General features: G+C 39.5%; 1 protein-coding gene across 8 annotated transcripts in view; it reads right to left on the bottom strand.

Annotated features, from left to right (window-relative positions):
- ccser2a (coiled-coil serine-rich protein 2a) overlaps positions 1-18,685 on the bottom strand; it is a 42,755-nt gene that overhangs the window by 6,718 nt on the left and 17,352 nt on the right. For 6 of the 8 annotated variants that reach the window (XM_017430496.3, XM_017430488.3, XM_017430513.3 and 3 more), the window contains 7 exons: positions 13,240-13,333; positions 9,920-10,028; positions 9,590-9,794; positions 8,696-8,761; positions 8,447-8,572; positions 5,471-5,614; positions 2,022-2,072 (listed from right to left, as the gene is read on the bottom strand). In XM_017430496.3, the coding sequence (XP_017285985.1) occupies positions 2,022-2,072; positions 5,471-5,614; positions 8,447-8,572; positions 8,696-8,761; positions 9,590-9,794; positions 9,920-10,028; positions 13,240-13,333 (795 nt within the window). The remainder of the gene's footprint in view (positions 1-2,021; positions 2,073-5,470; positions 5,615-8,446; positions 8,573-8,695; positions 8,762-9,589; positions 9,795-9,919; positions 10,029-13,239; positions 13,334-18,685) is intronic. The other 2 variants (XM_017430528.3, XM_025008687.2) reach the window with 1 other exon arrangement.

Raw genomic sequence — 18,685 nt, 5'->3', positions numbered from 1 at the left:
TAGCTTAGCTTATTTAGACAATTAGTTATCATTGTATCTTGTACCTGTCTGTAATTTTGTTTCTGTAACTTTGTCTGTAATTTTGTTCGGTGTTGTAAAGCACTTTGAGTCGCCTCGTGCTGAAAAGTGCTATATAAATAAATGTACCTACCTACCTACCTACCTACCTACCTACCCAAAAAGAAATCCGACCTAAAACTTCACTTCTCGCGCACGTTTCATCCAGACGTTAAGCACATTATTAAGGTTTCACTAGAGAAGGAAAAAAAAAATGAATGGCGCCATTATAGAAAGCAGGCAGAGTGAAACTGTATCAAGCTATGACAGAGTCTTATTTGAGGGGTGGCTCTAATACAAAAGATGAAGGAATCAAACTCTGTCATGCAAAGGATGGGGGAGAGAAACGTATAGAGAACATAAAAGGAAGAGTTCAGCTACTCAGCAGGCAGAACCAAGGCTATTTTAGATCCCCCTGAGTGTGAATACTGTAGAGGGGGGCAGGAATAAGTTCTCCTGATCTGTGTTTGTCCATGTCCTTCCTTGAACACCAGAAACGGTTTCAGCGGGAGATCTTAGCAGAAGCCTCACGTCGAGGCTTCATTTGCAGAAAGGATCAGGCGATGAGAACAAAAGAGTTGGTTTGAGGGCTTGCAAACAACTCTGACAGTGTCTGGCAGTCTTATTCGATTTCCGCAGCGGCTCGATCTGCCAGATTATTGTTTTGATATTTTTTGATCACTGTAAACACTCTGAAACGAAGGTCTGACGGCGCATCAAAGGAGCACCGAAACAGAAAGGGGAATTTTGAAGTGTCGTTCTTCTTCAATATCACGTCGGTAGTTTGATTAGGTTTAAAAGTTGTTGCGAGAGTGTCCGGCTCTCAGCAGAAGGGCTGTGAAGTACAGCGGTGCACAGAAAATGTACAGTAATTGTATAAATTGCAAAAAAAAAACAAAAAAAACAACAGAAAACAGATTGTAAAACACTCAGAAAATACATGGTTTCAATTAAAAACTTCACATATTTTTTCATTGATGATAAGATAACTTGAGTTCAACTTAATACATATAGTTAACAATCCTTAAAAGGTGAGAAACTTTAAATTGTTCTACATGTAAAAGTAAAAAAAAAAAATTTGCTTAAAAGCATCAAACATTCCTAATGTCATAAGATTGTTTTGATCAACAGTTATATTTACAACATCAATTAACAATTATATCAATTTGGGCATTTAAGGCCTACTGTTCCTTGAAAGAATACATATCCCTCATAGTTTGAAACTAATATCATTTTAAGATGAGAAGGTTTGGTTTATAGCTGTTTAAGCTGGCTAAAAACGGCGTAAAGCTGTGGTCTCCAACCCTGGTCCTCGAGGGACACTGTCCTGCATGTTTTACTTGTTTCTCTGCTCCAACACATCTGATTTGAATCGATGGGTGATTAACAGGCTTCTGCAGAACATGAAAAGGTGATTTAACCACTGAATCAGGTGTGCTGGAGCAGGGAAACAAGGAAAACATGCAGGATAGTGGCCCTCGAGGACCAGGGTTGGAGACCACCGGTGTAAAGTTAGAGCTATTTTTGAGTTTGCTAAGGCAGATTAGCTGTGGTTACAATTTTAAATGTGCATACACACACACATGGACGTAAACATGATCACCTTTCACCTTTGGTGGTGAGTAAAAAAAAAGTACTCAAGCTAGAACAGAATAATTTGTTGTTATGTTATCATTACCTCGGTACAAACTTACAAACGTACAATAAAACTCGGCCATCAGAACTTAAAAGTTCATTTTATCTAAGAATCTAAAATGAAAAGTAGAAAACATGTACTTGTGTAAACCCATTATTTTGTTTATTAGAAAAAAACGACCATCCATCTGTGCACGAAGGCTTAACTTTGCAGGGCAGAACAGAGGAGGAGACTACTTTATTAAATAAGTTGTTATTATTATTTCAGCTTTTTTAGCATTCAACAGTCAGCCATGCTTTAACATGCTTAATATGTTAAGACTCCTTACTCTTTGGAACTGCTGGTCTCCTTTTGTTGTCCTTAAAGCAAATGGTGACCCCTGAAATTAAAAAGCCAAGTAGAAGTTGTTCCATGTGCTCCTACAACCTTTTTTTTCCCTTCCCAGTAACAAGAGTATTTTATTGACATCGCAGTACCACTAACTCAGTCTCACTCTCCGTTCCTGGATTCTCTAATCCACCCCACAAAGCTTTATGTAGCGAGCTACAGCTAATACTCAGGTCTGGTCACAGTGATTCACCTCGCCGACTTTGCCAATTAAATCCTCACCTGTCCAAGACTACGTGCGAATAAACAAGCGCGCGCCTGCAACGGTTTGCTTGTGATGCGAGGGAGCGCGTGGAGAAAACGTGGGTGTAGAGATAACTGGAATCTGAGGGAGAAACTTTCAACCCGCAGCTTAACACTGATCATTCTCCACAGCCCTCCCACTACCGGTGACAGCAAATTGATTTAATTACAATAAAGTTAAGAATTCAGTGAGTGTGGCAATCTGAGACAGAAAGGCAGGGAAATAAGCAGGGAAAGAGAAAAATCACTGAAGCAAGCGACGTAGACAGAAAGAGCAGCAGCTATAAAAAAAAATGAAAAAAGAAAAAAGACATGAAGAGAGCTGTGAGAGGAAAAGAGGAGATGAAGAAGAGGATGTTTAAGAGGCAAAGAGGGAGTAGGAGGGGAGCTGTAATTATCCTCTCTGTCTGCCACTGATGTAACACTGCTTATTGTGTTGCCTTTGTTTTCACTGCGGCTGCTCATCTGCATGTTTGTTTATTTGGGTTAGAAGCAGGGTCGGCTCTCCAGTCCTCAGTCGGCTGAACTCATTGTTCAGTCACACTGACTGATTGTGCTCCGAACACTCGAGCACAAGAGATATACGTGCCACAGCCCGCTCTCACGCTCACACGCGTGGCAAAATCTCAAACAGACAAACACAAAGCTGTATGGTTTCCTATTGTAGTATGTCTGAAATGGCAGAAAAAGAAAGAAAAAAAATGATACCACTCAGGTTTTATTTGCTGCAAAAAGAAAGAAGGCAGAGAAAACATTTCTGCTTTTGTGATTCCTCTAGGGAACTGTTCGCACAGATTATTTCTCTCCAAGTGACATTTAAGTAGTTTCTAATGTGACACATGGTGACAAGCATGACCAATATTATGTGCATTTTGTCTGCAGACGTACGACTCATTTTATATTGTTAGATCTTTTTTCTGTTCTTTTTTTTTTTTTTTTTTGCATTAGACTCTAAAATGGATTGTAAACAGATTACAACTGGAAGCTGCAGTAGCTGATGCCTGAAGCAGTTGGTTAGGATCTGCTGCCAAATCCTTCCAACAGTCTCTGAAAAGTTAGGAGATACAGGAAGAGATAGGTTACAGAAGCCCTCAGGGAGGGAGACCACAACCTTTCGGCAGCTAAGGAAAAAAGTCATAGAAATTAAGGGCTTCTATAAGGAGAATATTTGTGTACAAATCAGTTATAATATTATAACTAACGACAAGAAATGTGACCAACTCTCCTTATGTGACAAATGAAACGCTAAAATGCCCTCAGGAGCTTTTTGTGGTTGCAATAACTGCCTCAATATTAGGAAAATAGTCATAATGCTGTAGGTGGTTGGTGTCTACTGACTGTTTAAAGATGCTGCGTGAACTGTACAGAAAGGTAAAAGCCCTCGCGGGGTATGTTATGGGGCTGTGAGCCTATTATCTTGTTACACGCCTAATGTTAGTTCAAAACACAGTCAGAATTTTAAGACGCAAAAGTCTAAAACGTTAGAAGCATCCAGCAGGGGACTCCAGACCTCCCAGGGAACATTTTAACATCTCAGCCACTGATAAGGCAAACATAGAAACTGTAAAGCTAGAAAAAAGATAATAGCTATTGGCCTTTGACAGCAAAATTAATCTCGGCTTATCTTTTCCACACAGCATTCAACAATACTGGGAAACAGCTTTTTAAAGAAAAGTAGCAGAAACTCAAACGCACAAGGCAATTCAAAGTAGAATATATATATATTATTATGGTTGCAAAATAAATTGAAAATTAAAACGTATCATTGTCACAATATCAGTGTGCACAATATCGTTAGCACAAAAGACTGCATAATGAACTGCAGACCCAAACTGCATGCAGATGGACTTTTAGCGGCCGAAATGCTAAATCACGCAGCGTGCTCCGCACGTCGTGCCGCGGTGACATAGAGAGGGGAAAAAAAAAAGTGCACGTAGGATAAATTTTAGGACTCGGGGTGCACGTGTAACACTGAGATCAGTGATACAACCTCAAACAGAAGTGTCTGAGAGAGCAACAGCGGCTTCTGTCTGCTTGTTCATACAGTATTCTCTTTTTTTACTTGTCAAAATCCTTACAGCAAACTTTTTTTTTTATGAGCAACAGAAAAAAAAAACGTTGAATGTTTTTTGTGTTTCAGTGTGTTATTATGCACCAGGTACAACAGGTCAGAGGGGGATGTTCCCTCTGCAGAAATGATTCCCGTCACGCACGGCGCTGCTTTGTTGGTTGCTATGGCAACTTTTAAACCATACGGTCTTATGGCAAATAAGATTGCTATCTAGCGTAGACAGTCATCCTGCTCGTTTTGTCCGTTTATTTTTACCGGTTGCCTAAGTTTATTAAATAAAATTATATGTTTGAACACTGAAGGTTTAGATTATTTATTATGATATTTATACAGCAATTATAGAAACGGTGAAGCAAATAGATCTTTGTTAAATAATTTATCTCCTTTTTAGAATCATGTAATAACACTTATATCGGCGTGCTTTGTGTTTGTGATACTTTCAGCAGAGAGCAGGTCTATTAGGTGATTGTTCTCTAAGCATGCTGCCTGTGGCATTTCTACTATGGAATCAATAACTGGTTACAACACTGCATCCTGCTGCAGCACTGCAAAACCCACAGCATGTAAATATCATTTTTTTTCCCCCCTATATGCGTTTATGTCTATGGGTCTTCTGCTTCTTTCCAAATATCTCACTCTTTCTTTCTCCATCACCTCGGCATTAACACTGCAGCCGCAGTTAAATGATAGCTGGGTGTTTTTATGGCAGAAGACAGGGTGATGAGCACACGCTGGCAGCCTAATAAACTGCATTCGATGTGGAGAACGTAGTACAGTGATTTAACCCTCTGGGATCTTTTAAAATGTGGATGAATGAATGAATGAAGAGGCACTGATTTGATCAACATGTTATATACTTGAAGTCTCTTTCAATGTAAATACTGAGGTGCGATGGCTGCACCATGTAAGCTTTTCTACATAAAAAGCCTCTTAATTAAGCCATGGATTAACGCAGCGGCCTCCCCCCCAACCGCCTGCTCTAATGAAATGATAAGATTTCCCTTTATGTAAAGTATCTTATTTTTCGAAATCATAAAAATAAGACAGAACTGAGGTGAATAATGTTTAAGACTTACAGCATGGCTTGGTGGTCTCCAGTATGTCTGGGTAGCCTTATCGTGGTGCTGCACTCGTCTGTCCAATGGCCTGTCGCCCTGTCGTAGCGAAGAGGGAGCCCCCTGGTGGTGGCACTGGCACCTGACCTGTCGACCTTGGTAAGGCTAGGGGGGAGAAGAAAGGAGGAACGGATAGATAAAAAGGAAAATAGAACTTTAAGGAGCTTTGGTCTTTTCATATTTACGGGTGGAAATTCACACAGCTGTCCATCATCAGTAAAACATTAAGATGGAAATGAGCATTCCACAAGCTTATCGAACCAATGTCATTTGGACTGTGTGCCTAAATTAAAGCTTCTCGAGCTTTTTGTTTGGCCAGAAATCAACCATGAGCTTTAAAATCGGAATCGAAATCAAAAATTACCCACATACAGTATGTGTTGTCTCTTGGCTTAGGGTCAGTCAGTAAATCTAATTTTAGAGTCTGGTTCTCTCTGAGCCTTTGAAACCAATAATCATGTCTTCTGTTATTTATTTTTTTTCTTGGTTGAACTGAAGGAGTTGCATCCATAGCTTTGATGTGCCAACATTATGCTGCTACTGAACATGGTAGAAGCTGTGACAGGAACGGTGACAATCTTTTTTTTTTTTAAATAATATATAAATAATACCTTTCCTTAAAGGATAGATTAATAAAAATGGACGGAAGGAGTATATGTAATTATGGTTGTCTTTGTATTATTAGTTAAGACCAAGAAGAACATGGCTGTAAAAAAAAGAAAAAAAAAGATATTACGATTAAAATTTCTTGGTAAAGTCTTTGAAACAAGACAGGTTGTGAAATTTTACTTGTGGAATGATGAGATGCTATCTGCAGCTCTGAGCAGATTAGGACTTTGATGTTAATGAAAGCCAAGAGCCAGGAAATTACTTAAGTTTCATTTAAAATTGAAGGATATGAGAGTCAGATTTGAAGAAAAAAAGTAAACCTATATTCTCAGAAACATTATTACTTAATAATCTGAAGACAATGACTCAACAGTGGTCTCTCTCAGTCTTATTTCTTAACCATTCCCGACTATTAGCTCTCTAAAACCACACAATGTTGTTAAGACATCCTTTGTTTTTTTTTAACTCCATTATTTTCCATTCAGTCAGCTTTTACCGACTTCACTCTCTGAACAGTAACCTGACTTTAATACTGTCTCTAAACCAATTTCAGGGACAAACACAAAGCCCCAAAAGACTCTGACTGTCTAATTCGAGGTACAACATAAACCATCAGTTTCCACAGACCTATTTTGCTGTAATTGCTCTTTCCACACAACCAAGAATGCAGGTTTGGTCAGTACATTAAATTAACTTCTAAGGCTCGTGTGTTTGCTTAGTCCTGTTTTGTTTTTTTGGGGTTTTTTTGTTGTTAGTCCTCCACTGCAAAAACATCAGAGCAGGAGAGGAAGCAAAACAACTTTCGAAAATCGTCTCAGTCTGAATTCCCACAAGAAGCTTCAGCACAAAGTCAGCGGAGTGAATTTTATTTTCTTTCCATTTCCCCCTACACGTTGGCTCTTACAACCTCTACGCTCATTAAAGCCAGCCGCAGATCTGAAACATGCCTTGTATTTTTTGCTCTTATTCTCTGCTTGTTGGGTGTTAAGGGTGCAGCAATATTGCGCTGTCTCAAGGACCTGCTCCGAGTGGATGTTAATTCTAATTGGACGGATAGTATGTTGTAGATAAGCTGGTGTACAGGCCTCGCTTTGACATTTTGGTATTTCTCAGTATGGTAGAGATTTGAATAATGTCAGCGAGACGTGATTTTTTTTTTTTCTTTTTGGCTAACAAGGAAACACTAATGAATGTTACAGAGGAGATGGAGCTGATCAAAACCAAACAAAGTAGACGTTGTTTGCAGGCAGGAGTGGCGGTGCACTTAGGAGTCAAGGAAAATACCCATCAGATGAATTCTCACACTAGAACAGCGTTGCAGTTTGTGTTTCCCTACTATTAGGAGGCTAAACAGTGGGCCTGTCACTCTGCATGATATAATTGCATCATTTTTGTCTTTCCGCCTTCGTTTTGTAACATAATGAAGGTGGAATTGGTGTAAACAACAAAAAAAAATTGAAAGCACTGTCTGTGTCCAGACATTCTCAACAGACAGATCTACAAAAAAAGGAACTGTTATCAAGGATGTGAACTGTTGAAAGGGAAACTAAACGCTTTCAGCGCCCGAGAGCTACATGATAGCAGGTATTGATATTCTTACATGTTCCACTGACATTCACAATGTATGGACCTTGGTAATTTACATTTTTTTCCCCATTTCATTTTAATGACAGTTTTGAGTATCATTCAGCTAGAATGTTTCTGAAATGTGGGAAATAAGTGCATGTTATCATAAAGACAACCCTATATTTCCCACGCTGGTGCTGCTTGTTTAATATTTCATGACTGAAAAGAAAAGTGTCAATCTCCCTCCGATATATATCACTGCCGTTCTTTCTATTCTGCGCATGAAACCAAGCGTTTGTCTTCCTTAGAGGAGGAATTTCTCTTCTTTCTGAAATGTCTTTTTCCCCCCTCTTATTCAAGTCGACTGTTGAAGGGATGAGGGAATCGTTTGTTGCACTTCAAAAAGGAAAACAGACATATTTTATGCCAAAACACTGATTTCAGCTGAAAAATACAAAACGTTTGCAGACAGAGTTGCAGAATTAACATTTAATTGAACACCCATTCATGTTCTGCCTTACATCCATGGTCAGGATGCAGGACAGAAACCCAGATGATCCCAATGCAGACTTTGGATGTGACTGGAGAATGTCTTGCTTATAAATGGGAAGTCTTCCATGAAAAAGACCAAACAACCTCTCCATTCAAAATAAAAGCCAGGGGGGGACAAACTGAGGTCTAACAGAAACATTGTATAGTGCAGTGTAAAGTCCACTTTTTTCAGATTTTTCACTTGTATCAGTCCTGTTCATACAAACTCACCAGTTGTTCCTGTGGATGTTGTTGTTGTTGTAGCTGTTGACACTGCAGTGTGAGCTGAGCAATAGTCTTGTCTCGACTCTTCAGCTCCTCTCTGAGCCCCTCCACTTCCTTAATCAGCGCCTCTATCTGAACACACACACACATGCAGTATGTTGAACTAATAGGAGACAACCTCAGGAGGGTAGACACAATATATACTGTTTAGATGTATACACCATGTCCATCCAAATCCACAGGAAAGCTTCTTACCTGTGACACAGTGGTACTATCTTCAGACTGCTCGGAAACATCTGTTGGAGAGTCTGTTTCCTCAAGCTTGAAACACAAACACACACACACACTCAGAAGGGGGCACACAAACAGATGCAGAGTACAAAGTGAGCTGAATCAATTGCCTTCGGCATGCCTCAAAAAGCAATATTTCACCACAGTGAAATTTTCTTTCCTCTTTTGCGCGCACACTCCAGTGACCCTGAACGGCCAGCCACCAGGACCACGCACCGGAGGCAAAGTATGTGATTGAGAATTCAATATATTAAATAAGAGCAACGCTATTTAAAAGTAGATTTTCCTCGCAGATTTGATCTTTTTTTGTGATTACACTAAAATTACAGTCTGTGCTTTTTTGTCACAGTTAGATGAAAGCCAAAAAAAGAAGAAGGAAAAAAAAGCAAATATCCCACCAAATGCCAGTCACGTTTGTTCAAAGCCCCAAAATGTTGCTTGAATTTTTATGTTTCATGATGGTAGGAGTCACAAAAAAAAAGCATTTAATTTTTTTGTCGTTTTGTCACTCATCTGATGCTCATTAAAGTTGCATTAATTTATCCAGACAGATCGTGTCAGAGGAAAAGAAGTTTTACGTTTGACGCTTTGAGCTCAGCGCTGTTTTCAGTTCGCTGGTTTGTTTTGTTTTTCAAAAGAAAACATATACAATTAAGAATGAAGTCTGGAAAAGACGTTGTTAAAAAGGCAAACACATAGATCAATATCTATGCTACAGCAGTCGAGTCGAGCCGTTTAAGATAATTTACTTTTATGGATCGTGTCGAGACGAGGAAAACAGTGGTTTTTAAGCATTCCGAATGTAAAACGCATCTGTAGTGTTGCAAAAATACAGATTTGTATGGATTTGGGTCCAACCTCTAGTAACGTTTTGAGCCTGAGCAGCTGATTCTTGAGCAAGCTGCAGTCCTGAGTCATGTGTTCGAGCGTGAGTTCATCCAGCGTCGGCATCGGCATCGGCGTCGGCATCGGCGCGTAGCCTCGCTGTCTGCCGTCTGATTGGACGAACCGCGACGAGGCTCTTGAACCCTTGTGGCCATCGTGATTCTGGAAGACGTAGGCCCTGAGAGAAAAATCCCAAACTGTCATGTAGCGAAAGAGGGTTTTTTTTTTCTTTGCTTGTTTTTCCCCATTTTACAGTTTAGTTACATTTGAGCAAACTGTTTTTAACGCCTGAGCCTGACCAACCTGCTGTCACTGTGAACGTGATCTGGACCGCCCCAGCGGTGTTGTTTACGATGCTGCCCCTGCCGGTTGGCTCGTTCCGGTCGCTCAATGTGGGACATCCTTTCAAAGTCTATATTAAGAGAGTTTAAAGCAACAGTGAGACGGCATAAAGAGTGTGCAGAAAGTCAGAAGCTATAAATGAGAGAAAAAAAAAAAACATAAACTGAAATTTGATAAAGTTTTATAGCGTTTTTTGTGGCTGAACATGAAAAGTTCCAAGCAAAAAAGACATTTTTCTTAGTCGATTTTTCAATCAAACATAAATTTTGTTTCTTTCAAAGTTTGCCACTATCCAATGGAACCAAAGCTCACAAACAGAGATGGATCATTTCATTTTTACACGATACTGTAAAGGGACACAGTATTTAGCAACACTCAACGGCACACAGCTGTGAAATGAACCATGACTGAAACAAAACCCGACGACTAACAGAGCACAGTCTGAAAGAGGAAATAAAAGAACCCTTGACTTTCTAAATGCAACACGCTCAGATATTTATACTGAAAGAAAGTGAGAAAAGCAGATAAGGACTGGGAAAAGACAAACCCAATGATTTCAGCAGTGCCGGTGAAAATACTTTACCCAAAGAGTCACCACATAGCAGAGGAGCAGACAGTCTGTTTACGAACAGACAGCTTGTTTTGCATACAAGGCTGGTGCATTCCTGAAAACCTAAGTGCCCTCAATGACTTGTTTTTTTTTTTAGCTTAGAAAAAAAACTCTTCTAAAAAGTACAAACTGAATATATTCCAACTAGAAAAGTCCATAAATGCAGATAAACCCAAACGGAAAGTGGAGGAAAAGGACTCCTTGTCTTGTCAGCTGATGATCTGTTAAAGGGCCAGGGGAAAAAGTCAGCTCGGCTCGCAGCTTTGCCCCGGCCCTGTCTGTGTTGACAGTCTTGTTTTTCTGGGAACTCCCAGGGAACCGGAGCTGGGGGAGAGAGGACTGTGGTTGTGCTGGGGAGAAACACAGTGAGGTGACTGGTTTGTGTCCAAGCCCAGGAAGTTACAGAGAGAGAGAGAGAGAGAATCTGTGGCCTCTCTCCGTTCATGGGAGCTGACAGCTGGATAAAAACACAACATGAGTCCCTTTTCTTTTTTATCCTCCTCTTTCTTTTCACTTTTTCTGTTTTGTGGCTAAGCTGAAGTCTTTAGGAGAAAACACCCTTTCTCAGGCCACGTCTCAAGTCCTGCCCCGTGGGCAGGACTCTAACTGGACTCTTCAGTTTCCCACTCACGACATGAGCTCTACTCATGACACACAGAGCTATAAATATGGCCGCTACCCGAAAAGGAGTAGGAAGGAACGACGCACCAATTCACATTCCTCTGGAGTGAGCATTCTCCTCCTGATTACCATCCCCTTTTCTGAGGAACAGAATCAATCTTTACAGGCATTGTATTCTAATTTGTAAATTTATTATTAGATCCAGGTTTAATTTAGCTTGAGCTAGAGTTTCTGTTAAAGCTGTACTTCCAAAATAAGAATAAAATACAAATTTTAAACACAATTAAGGACACTTGTATCACTAACTTGTTTAGTTTACACTTTTAAAACTTTCAAACCAATGATATCTGGGTTCTGTTCAGATCAAAGGCTAATTAAAGGAGTCAAAACATGCTTCAGTTGGAACCTAGATGATCAGGTTAATAACAAAATATATTTATTCTACTGGAAATACATGAGTTATATAAAAGCTGATGGGTTTTAAAAGAGGATAAAAAGGAACGGAGAGAAGAAGGCAGAAGATTAAACAAGTTCTGCACTTGCAGAAAGAAAGAAGACTGTCAAACTACTGTCAATTTCCATTTCAGGTGACAATAAAAGGACACAAATAACATATGAAGTTCCTAAATAAACTATTCTGGTATATGAAATGATATTTTAAGAAGCAAACAAAAACAAAAAAAACAATAATTTAGGTTTGAACACATAAACTGTTCAAAACCAAAATTAAAGGGTTTTTAAAGAATGTCTTTAAAACAGGCCTTCAAAGCTGAGAATTATGAACTATGTAACACAGGGTTATAAGATTCAATATAATATATATCACTGATTTCTTCTTAATAAAATCTTTTTTAGTGTGTTGTGAATTACTAAACAATTAAAGCAACCTAATCAAGGAAGGCTTAAAAGTTAAATCTATGACATCACATAAAGTTCAAGTCTATCTAATAGGTGACTGCTGTGTTTGTATTTGTGCATCTGTGAGCTGATGGCCCCTTTATACACTTTTATATACACATGACAGCATCTACACATGCTTCCTGTAATGAATTTTATGGTGCTGAAGGGAGTCTTGTTTGTACAAACTCAGCCTGTCAGAGTCATTCAGAGAAAACTGCAGCATTAAATCCATTAGCAATGAAACGTGCCGTGAGAGTTCGGGCTTTAAGACTGACAAAGGAAAATTCACTTCCAAGAATTCATTATATTTGGTGACAACAGAGGTCAGTCCTCAAACCCCTTTTTTTCCCCCTGCTGAAGAACAAAATGCCACACAAACTGATGGAGCCCTAATGGTGTCAACACTGTTATTATGTGGTAATAATGTGACCCGATTACCTTTAACACGTACAGAGAAGCAATTTTACTCGGTTTTAATGAGATTAAATATATATATATGGCAGGTGAAAATGTGTGAGGAAAACTTGTAAAACTTTGACAAATATTACAACAAACTTGAAGTGAGCATTGACGTGCGTACATCTTCGACTTTCTAAAACTGGACTATTAACGCCAATACCGAACTGCTGTAATCAACAAATGAACAAATGTTGCAGCTGCTCGTACACAAATGCCCTTTGCCTTGCAACCGTACTTGTCAACCACGCACATCTGTGCACATCTGTTCCTGTAAACAGTCTCAGACGGCCGGATGGATACTGCTTCCAAGTTCACTAAAAGCATATAGTCAAGGAGCGAAGTTTTTTTAATTCAATAAATCCTCACCAGCCAAATTCTCAAAAAGTGACAGGACGTAATACACAACAGGGTATCCATTAAACTAATTTAATGGATGTTGCAGTGGCAAATATTCACCCAAGGCAACGCGAGATCCAATTTATTCAAAACCATTATATCAGGCAGAAGGATTCCGCTGGGAATAGAAAGCTCAGACATTGGTAATGTATTCATTTACATTTATGATCAGACAGTTTTGCTGGAGGTCTTCCACAAAAAACATAAGCGTAAGTCACGGCCTGGTAATGACCTCACAAATCTTACGTGGAGAACAGGGCGGGCCGTGTTTGCATGCGTGTGTGTGTGTGCTGACCGTGTGAGCCGTCGTCTGGGAGGTCCACGTCCAGCATGAGGTCGTTGTCGTCCAGATCTTCGGCTTCCGAAGGGTTCAGGTTGTTCAGGATGTCCTGGAAACCACGAACGATTTTAGGTCAAACTCACCGAGTGCATTTGAATCATCAGATCAAGTTGCTTCTGGAGAAAGCGCTTTAAAATTCATGACAAACCGCACAAAGAGATTTATGACAAATGACAAAAAGGTATAATGACATGCAGTCTCTGCCTGCATTTAATTAGGCCCGGCATGCATGTTTTTGAGTGACAAGCTTATTGAATTAATGTGGAGATCTCTGGCACTTACAATACTTCGCTCATAAACAACACAGTTCTACTTTAATATGTATTCCAATGCAATCCACTTTATTTATTTCTACCCAGAAATTATTGAGATAATTAGCACCAATTTATACGGCCCTATTACTTTATTTTATTTTCTTTTTTCTTTGATACTGCTTCAAGAATATTCTTTAGTTCCCACAGCAAGAAGATGCTGTTATTTCATACATCACAATGCACAAAGCAGAAGAGGCTCTTGGAAAACCGTAACCCAATTATGAATGATAATGCGGGGCGCTTTGAAAGCCCGACAAAAAAAACGCTCGTCATATCAGCCTCGAAATGTGCAGCCAGTGGTTGCTCTGCACCAAGCATTTCAAAGCGTGCCCAAAAGCAGCGAAAAATAATCAATAGTTCAAAGCTTTATTTTTCTGTGCTGTAAGAAACCAAACTGACTGGGCTTTGACTAGGAGACACGAGCTGAAAATTAGTCATTACGGAATATCTCAAGTGTTGCACAGTAACTGACTGGTTTCAGACGCAGTGATGGAAGACTAATGAAGGAAATAGAATAAACAAAACATACTTCTGTCGTCTTCCAAATGCTGTTTGAGAAGATGTGGGTGGATTGTGCACAAATCAATCTTCGCTATGTGTTTTGTTCTCGCTTATTCTGTATTCTGTGATTTGCTCCCCCCCCCCCTTTTACCTCTACCCTGTTGCTCTCTCCCCTTTCACCTCGTAACGCCTCGTTTTCTGAATGAAAATGGTGTACTTGAAGGCAAATAATTGAAACGACGCATAATATATGTAGCTAAAAACATTTCTTTTAGTCTAAGTATGTTCACTGAAAGGTAAGATTTTGGTTCAGTCAGTTTTCTGATCCTAAAAAATGTACAAACAAAAGAATTGTAATATATATAGCTGACACATAAAACCTTCCTTGTGTTGAGATATTTCAGCTTTTTGAGATGAGACTGTTTCCTACAATAATGATGAATCGAATTTTTAAGTGAACCCATGTTTTTAAATTGCAGATATGTGCATGTTTGTGTAAGATAGTCAGCATCAGATAATCCACCTCCACCATGAGTCTAAAGTCTTTTTTTTTTTTTATCATAAACTCTTATGAGGACTATAATATGTATACCCGAGTTAAAGCAAAACAAATCTTACAAAAAGGAAAACAGTCAAAACACGGATACCAGGCATAAATTCATAAGTTGATCAAGGCTAGTCGCCTTATCATCAAAGCAAGAGTCGATTTGGCATTTTCCAGTTGTGAAGGTTATTAAATTAATGTATTGTAGGTCTGTTTGTGAGCCATGTGAATAGATTTTAGTCTTTTAATGATTTGATGCAACTCTTGTAAACGCTCTTTGTGATTAAAATTTTAAAAAAAGGCAGCAGCAGGAGGCAGAGATTGTGTGTTTATCTCTGATGGAAAAAAAAATCTTCGCCGCTCCCGAACAGGTGAGACTCCCAGCAGAAATCTGCCGTCGCAGTGCAGCCGAACAAGACGCGAACCGGCTTCGCGGCTCCGAAAGCCCCTGAGAGGAACACGAAGTCACCTCACGGAGGTACTAATCCTGCTTTGTGCTGCGGGCCTCTGATCTTCTCCGTGAGAGGTACACGGCACAAAGCAAACTTAATTTATTGTAAATAAGTATTAAACGAACACAAACGTGTCACATCGTAGCTCATAAAGCACAACAAGCCGCGCGGATAGAGTTCAATGAGGTAAACAAGTAAATAAAATAAAACTGCCTCGAATCACTGCTGAAAAAGGATGAATTTCATTTACACGAGTCAGGCACTGTATGTACAGCAGTTAGCATACATTAGGACCGCTAACAAGTTAAGTAAAAGCAAAAAAACATACGAATAGGATTTTTTTCAAAGAAAACTAAACAAGAAGATTTGTATTTAACGTCTCTTTGACAATAGCAACACTCTGCAGTCACTTTATTTTTATAAAGAAAAGCTGCAGCGCTTTTGTTAAGATGTTGTTTTCGCTTGAATATACACGTAACAAGTGTGATTTAAAAGTTTTGTGTTGTTTTTTATTTTTTTTATGGTTTGAGAAAAACTGAGCAACACAAAATTACTATTGTGAATCCCTGGACGATTCTGTTAAAACTTCAGCTGAAAATGAAATTTTAATCTGCGCACACAGGCTTTGTTCCCAGAAAATTTGTGTTCAAAACCTCAATGGTTTGCTTTTTTTTTTTTTTTTTTTTCTAGGTGAGAAAAACTCCTTCAGGCTGATCCAGTCTAACAAAGGCTCCGACAACTTTAAGGCACAATATGTTAATAGTTCCTCTACACGACTTCCCAGCAGCAAACTTTTTTGGATCCCTGTCACTAAACAAGAATATTAAAAAAAAAAACAGTTCATAAGAAAAATGAATGGCCAAATACAGACAAACAGAAATGAATGGTTAGTGCTCAGATTTTCTTTGTTTTTGGATCATTTGTATTTGTTTTTGGAACATTGATTTTGCTAAAAAAAAAACCAATATCTTTATGTAAATCTTTTTTTCTTTCTGCTAATGTCGTGCACAGGCAAATATTCAGGGCCAGACTCAGGCGTTGCAGGGAAGGCACGCTGAGTGAAACTGTTAAATGAGTGATGGCAGCTGCAGCAGAGAGTAAAATAGAGTTGGAGAACCTTTGAATCAGCAGTATGTTTTTCTAAGATTTATCTCTTCATGCTTTCTTTTGTTTTGTTGACAGAATAACCGGGCGCCGTCTGTGCCAGGGCGAATATATATTGTGTAGATGTGTCGAAACTCAGATATGAACTGACATCGTAAAAATATAAGCTCAGTCACAAATAAACTGACCTGATAATAAAAAGCGGAGCGTGTCGAGGCGGCGGGCCCCCTCAGGTGGTCCCATTGGTAGACGATTCAGATGTCTGTGCCGTTTACACGTGGCGGTGTTTTATCACTACAAGCTGACACTGACTGTGAGCGTGTAAAGCATGGGGTATAAAACTACAGCTATGGTTCCCTTGTCCCTTTTCCACTGGCTCTAAAGGTCCCGGCTCCACTCTACTCGGCACGCTTAGCGAGCATTTCCACTAGCATATTTTCAAGGCCGGTCCCTGCTTTTTTGGTCCCTGCTTTCGTGGGTGACACAAGCTTAGCTCTTGTTCACTCTTTAGTCACGGGTGGGGTCAGATGCAAGCGTAAAGAGTGCAGAAAACAACGATAGGCAATTTTGGAACAGTAGCGAACAACGAGGTCCAGGCTTTTCTTGTCATTACTGGAGACTGCAGCATTCAGCGCCAGCTAGACGGGGAAACGAGAAATGAAAAAGTTGTCGTTGAGGTTGCAGAGCGGGATGGCTGGTGCTGGATAAAAACTGGACATCTCGACAATGCCGGGGAAAAATTGAAAAAGCTCCACAAATGACGCCAAGTTTCGGTAGCGCAGCGCACACTCATCAAGAGCAACTCATGGCGTTGGAAATCTGGAGGTGCACCCCCAACCCCCTCTGCTACCGACCAAACTGGTGCATTTTGCCAAGCCGGGCCGAGTAGAGCGGGGCCGCTGAAGTAGAGCCAGTGGAAAAGGGGCCTAAGAGTGACTTCTTCATACCAACAAAAAATGTAGTTACCTAAAGATTCCGTCTAAAAAAGAAGAAATCTTATTTGAGCTAATTGGTCGAAGTGCATGATTATAATTTACCTGTTTTCTGAAACACTGACTGGTAAAATAGGTTAGCATGAGCAAACGTGCCAATAAATCTTCACATATCCATAATACGGACAGCAAACACTGCGGTCAGTGACAATAAACATTAAAACAAACATATTAATTAACAATATTTTGTCTATGAAAGTGTTTTTTTTTTATTTACTTTGCCAATCTACTCCTCTTTCCTTTATGTGTCCTTGCATGGACCTAAAAAGTGACAACTTTAAACAACATGACTGTGGTGATATAAGGTAGTTACGAGCAAAGTTTCCTTACAAAAGTTACTCCCGTCAGTTTGCATAAGCAGGTGAGTTTTAAGCCTCATCGGCGCAACAGCAAAGCTGGTCTACTAGCAGCATTTCCCCCAAATGGCTCAGCATTCTGCAGACAAAAGGCTTAAGAACTTCATTCATTTAAAAAACTAATGGCTTTACTTGTCTTAACCTCAAGCTACAAAAGCCTTAAATTAGAGAGAAAAATACACATAAATATATGAGATGGAAGGAAGCGGCCGCGTCTCTGCAGTTTCAGTAAAAAGCAGGAGGGAAAACCAAAGGATTATATAAATTTGGCGTCTTTTGTTTTTTTAGGTGTTTTTTTTTTTTTGTCTTTTTTTCGACTTGAAGTTTTAGTCAGAGGTTACCGGAGAAGAAGGAAGAAAATGTTCAGATTTATATGAGACAAAAAGGAGAAGTTCTGAGGTAATTTAGTGACATTCAAAAGTGAACAAAAACGGATCTGAATACAATCTAATTTTTAAACTTTTGTTTTTCCTCAAACAAAAAATTCAATTCAATTCAATTCAATTCAAAGCTTTATTGTCATATGCACAGTAAGAAACACGTTTCCCTGTACAATGAAATTTCTACTTTGCTGCCCACGCTGGATGTCAGACACAAGGTAAGATATGAGATAGTAGAATCAAATCGAAGCATGCAATAGAAAATAAATAAGTAAATATACATTTCCAGAAATACAAAACAATACAATACAATCTATATACAATGTGCAGTAGTGTGGTAGTGTTCAACATTATTATATTGCAACAGTCCGTAGTAGAATTGTCTAATCATACATGTGCAGCTGTATGCAGACAGGTAAACAGTATAAAGGTAAAGTGCAGTGTAGTGCAGTTATTTATGTGCCATTAATGTAAGTTATTATGGAAGCCATCAGCTCAGCTGTTTAAGAGTCTGATGGCCGTGGGAAAGAAAGAGTTCTTAAATCTGTTAGTCCTGCATTTCACACTTCTGTACCTTCGGCCTGAAGGGAGGAGTGTGAATAGTCCGTGTTGGGGATGGGTGGGGTCTCTGGAGATGGAGACAGCTCTCCTGTGGACTCTGCGATGGTAGATGCTGTGCAGAGAGGGCAGTGCAGTCCTGGTGATTTTTGAGGCTGTTTTAACCACTCTCTGCAGGCGTTTGCGGTCCTTCACAGTAG

The sequence above is a fragment of the Kryptolebias marmoratus genome, linkage group LG22 (genome assembly GCF_001649575.2).
Source record: "Kryptolebias marmoratus isolate JLee-2015 linkage group LG22, ASM164957v2, whole genome shotgun sequence".
Classification (NCBI taxonomy): Eukaryota; Metazoa; Chordata; class Actinopteri; order Cyprinodontiformes; family Rivulidae; genus Kryptolebias; species Kryptolebias marmoratus.
The sequence above is the reverse complement of the archived record's forward strand: the minus strand, read 5'-3'. Positions and strand labels throughout refer to the sequence as shown.